Raw genomic sequence first — 3,028 nt, 5'->3', positions numbered from 1 at the left:
CGTAGCTCCACCAATCTCACCTTATCCCCACCTTTTTGAATGCCAGCCACATGCAGTCATTTCTCAGACCACTCACGGATCACTTAATGGAACTGCATCAAGTTTAAACCAACCTTGCAACAAAATTTCGAAGAGGCCAGCATCCGGGGAGCAGGTGCTGGGAGGGGCAGGGGGCTTACAGCTCAGAACCACACACACCCTCTTGAGCCTGCGTCCCTCCTAAAATCTCTTGCTGTCATGTTCTTCAGACTCAAAACAGGAAGGAAGAAAATCCATTCCTGCCTGGCCCTTGCCACTCCGTCTGCCATCTCCCACATCCTCATCTCGCCTAGGCCTCTCCTCACCCCCACATCTGTGTCACGCCACCCTGTCCCTGGGAGCTACAGCAGAAAACTGAGTTCCTGGTTCTCAGAATGCCGTTTAAGATCCCGCTGTAGTTTTTATAATCTCTCGTGTTTTACATTGTCCCGAACAAAACACTCTGGGTGTGGCCTGGATACTGAGTTCAGGGGTGGTACCAGAGTTTCTATAGAAGCTTGGGATGCAATCTGGTTGCAGGGAGGGTGAACAGGACTAAGAGATTTTTCTTGTGATTTTTATGAGTGATGTGACTCCTCAGATAACTAGGATTGATCACCAAAATAATTGGCATTAATAGCCAAAAAGTAATTAATAAAAACATACACTCAGCTCACATAAATTAACGAAAATGTATACTTAGTACATATAAAAGCAAAAGTTAACTGGGCTTAGTAGAGGAGCAGAAGCAGAGACGTTTGTGTTTGTTTTGTTTTTAACATTTCTAACCATCCATCAGTTATTCCACGGACAGGCAGGATGGCATGGTTATTGAGTATGGGCTCAAGAAATCAGACCGTACGCATTTGAATTCCAGCTCCACTGTTTACTGAGTTATCTGGGGCAAGTTACCTAATTTCCCTGTGTCTTAGCTTTCTATCTATAAAATGAGAACAATAGTAGTACTTACTATCTCATAGGGTTGTCGCAAGTATTAAATAGAACTTACAAAAAGCACTTTGACCGCGTCCGCTAAATTGTAAGCACTCAGTAAGTGTTACCTACTATTGTTATCCCTTAAGTTATCATGAGCATGAGGATTTTCAACACGCGCTTTATATATTTTTTTCTCTCTATTAATTCTTGTTTCGGATGATCTTGAAAGCAATGACTGTTTACAATTATGAGATGCTAAAGATACACCTGCAAGCCACCTTCTTGGTATCTTGGCCAACTTTAAATAAATCTTGGCAAGAAAAGGTATCAATAGCTAATACACCAAAAAAAAAAAAAAAACAAAAACCAGAAAAAAAAAAAAACAGAAACAAAAACAAAAACCTTAAGGTAACAAGTATTCTCCTAAGCCTCAGAAATTGAGTATTAAAAATAAAAGCTAGGCGACAGAGATGAACCTAAGAAAGAAAAAGCTGAGAAATAAGCACTGAATCTATACACACTTGGAATGTTTTAAAGAAAGTGTGTACCTGCTCATCAAATTTGTATAGGGAGAAAATGAAATAAGTGAAAGCAGTCTAGAATTTTACTTTAGATATAATCATACAATTCCATGTATTGTTTTTGCCTTTGATTGCTCTCCCAGCACCCTCTTTTCCATTACAATCCCAAGAGGCAAGCAGAAGAGGCATCCAGGGAGATAAAACAGGGGAACACGGCTCAGCAATGCACTCACATAGAACCATTTCCTTGCGGCTCTGCGCTTACAGAATTTTATTTGCATAGAAGAACTGCAGGATCTCTGGATGATAATGGCTCTGAAAGAAATTAGCAAAGGTATGCATGAGGGCGGGATTCAGCAAACTTCCTTGACTATATAACTAGTAGGCAGTGGTCAGTGCAGGGCACGTGGATAAGCAGGAGAGGTGGAGGCATCAACTGCATCCAGCTAGTGACCTGAACTGGAACTGCCAATGTATCTTGTGCTTGATCCTCTAGGCATTTTGTCATTTATGTTGTATGATGGGTCAATTACAATCAAAACATAGTTGGCCTGGCCGGGCATGCTGGCTCACACCTGTAATTCCAGCACTTTGGGAGGCCGAGGCAGGCAGATCACTTGAGATCAGGAGTTCGAGACCAGCCTGGGCAACGTGGTGAAATCCCATCTCTACTAAAAATACAAACGTTAGCCGGGTGTGGTGGCACACGCCTGTAATCTCAGCTACTCAGGAAGCTGAGGCATGAGAATCGCTTGAACCTGGGAGGTGAAGGCTGCAGTGAGCCGAGATGGTGCCACTGCACTTGCTCTGGGTGACAGAGCAAGACTCTGTCCAGAAAAAAAAAGAAAGAAAAAAAACATAGTTGGCCTGAGTCATTTTATGGGGGGTATCTCTTTCTTGTGCTTGGCCACCTTCCGTGTTAACCACCAGGAGGGCAGGGACCGGAAGAGAATTCTCTCCTATCCTGGCTCACTCACCAGCTGCCGGTAGAGCTTAGTGTTCCTTTGATCTTCTTCACTCTGGAAGCTGTATTCCTTCCTTAGTTTCAGATATGGAGAACAGGCTCGAAATGTTGTTTTGCAAGCCTGAGAAAAATAATGTTACTATTTTATTTATTAGAGCATTCTATAATCCCAAGCAAGGAAAAGTATCCCAGAGGATTGCACCCAATCTGTGGTCAGGGGGCCACTGAAAGTGTGAAAGTAACTTCCAGGTAGTTTCAACATTTGAATCTTAAAGGATGTCTACTTATCAGATGGCCATGTCTATAATTTGGGGACTGGTGGGAAGGGCATAGCTTTATAGTTTAACACAGCCCTTGTTATTATCTCATCAAAAGTAGTACTGGATTCCAAAATTTAATTTTTGTCTCAGTAACTTAAAGAAGGCAAGTGGTTTGGTAGAAAGTTTTGCTCCCAATTGGTTTGAAACGTTCACCAAGTCCCACTCCAAAGCAGGCCTGAAGTTGATCCAACCTTGTAAGGACACATTTTCTCCAAGAATAAAACAAAACTACCAGAAGAAATTAATAAGTCATGGGTGGAGCCAGGCAA

At 42.3% G+C, this 3,028-nt stretch overlaps 1 protein-coding gene across 4 annotated transcripts in view; it reads right to left on the bottom strand.

The window, feature by feature from the left end:
- Positions 1–1,536: 1,536 nt before the first annotated feature.
- Positions 1,537–3,028, bottom strand: part of MRO (maestro) — a 31,101-nt gene continuing 29,609 nt past the window's right edge. For all 4 annotated transcript variants that reach the window (XM_011928769.1, XM_011928765.1, XM_011928768.1 and 1 more), the window contains 2 exons: positions 2,453–2,560; positions 1,537–1,790 (listed from right to left, as the gene is read on the bottom strand). In XM_011928769.1, coding sequence (XP_011784159.1) covers positions 1,737–1,790; positions 2,453–2,560 — 162 coding nt within the window. In that variant the 3' untranslated portion in view covers positions 1,537–1,736. The remainder of the gene's footprint in view (positions 1,791–2,452; positions 2,561–3,028) is intronic.

This window comes from Colobus angolensis, unplaced genomic scaffold (genome assembly GCF_000951035.1).
Source record: "Colobus angolensis palliatus isolate OR3802 unplaced genomic scaffold, Cang.pa_1.0 Scaffold8, whole genome shotgun sequence".
NCBI classification, from domain to species: domain Eukaryota; kingdom Metazoa; phylum Chordata; class Mammalia; order Primates; family Cercopithecidae; genus Colobus; species Colobus angolensis.
The sequence above is the reverse complement of the archived record's forward strand: the minus strand, read 5'-3'. Positions and strand labels throughout refer to the sequence as shown.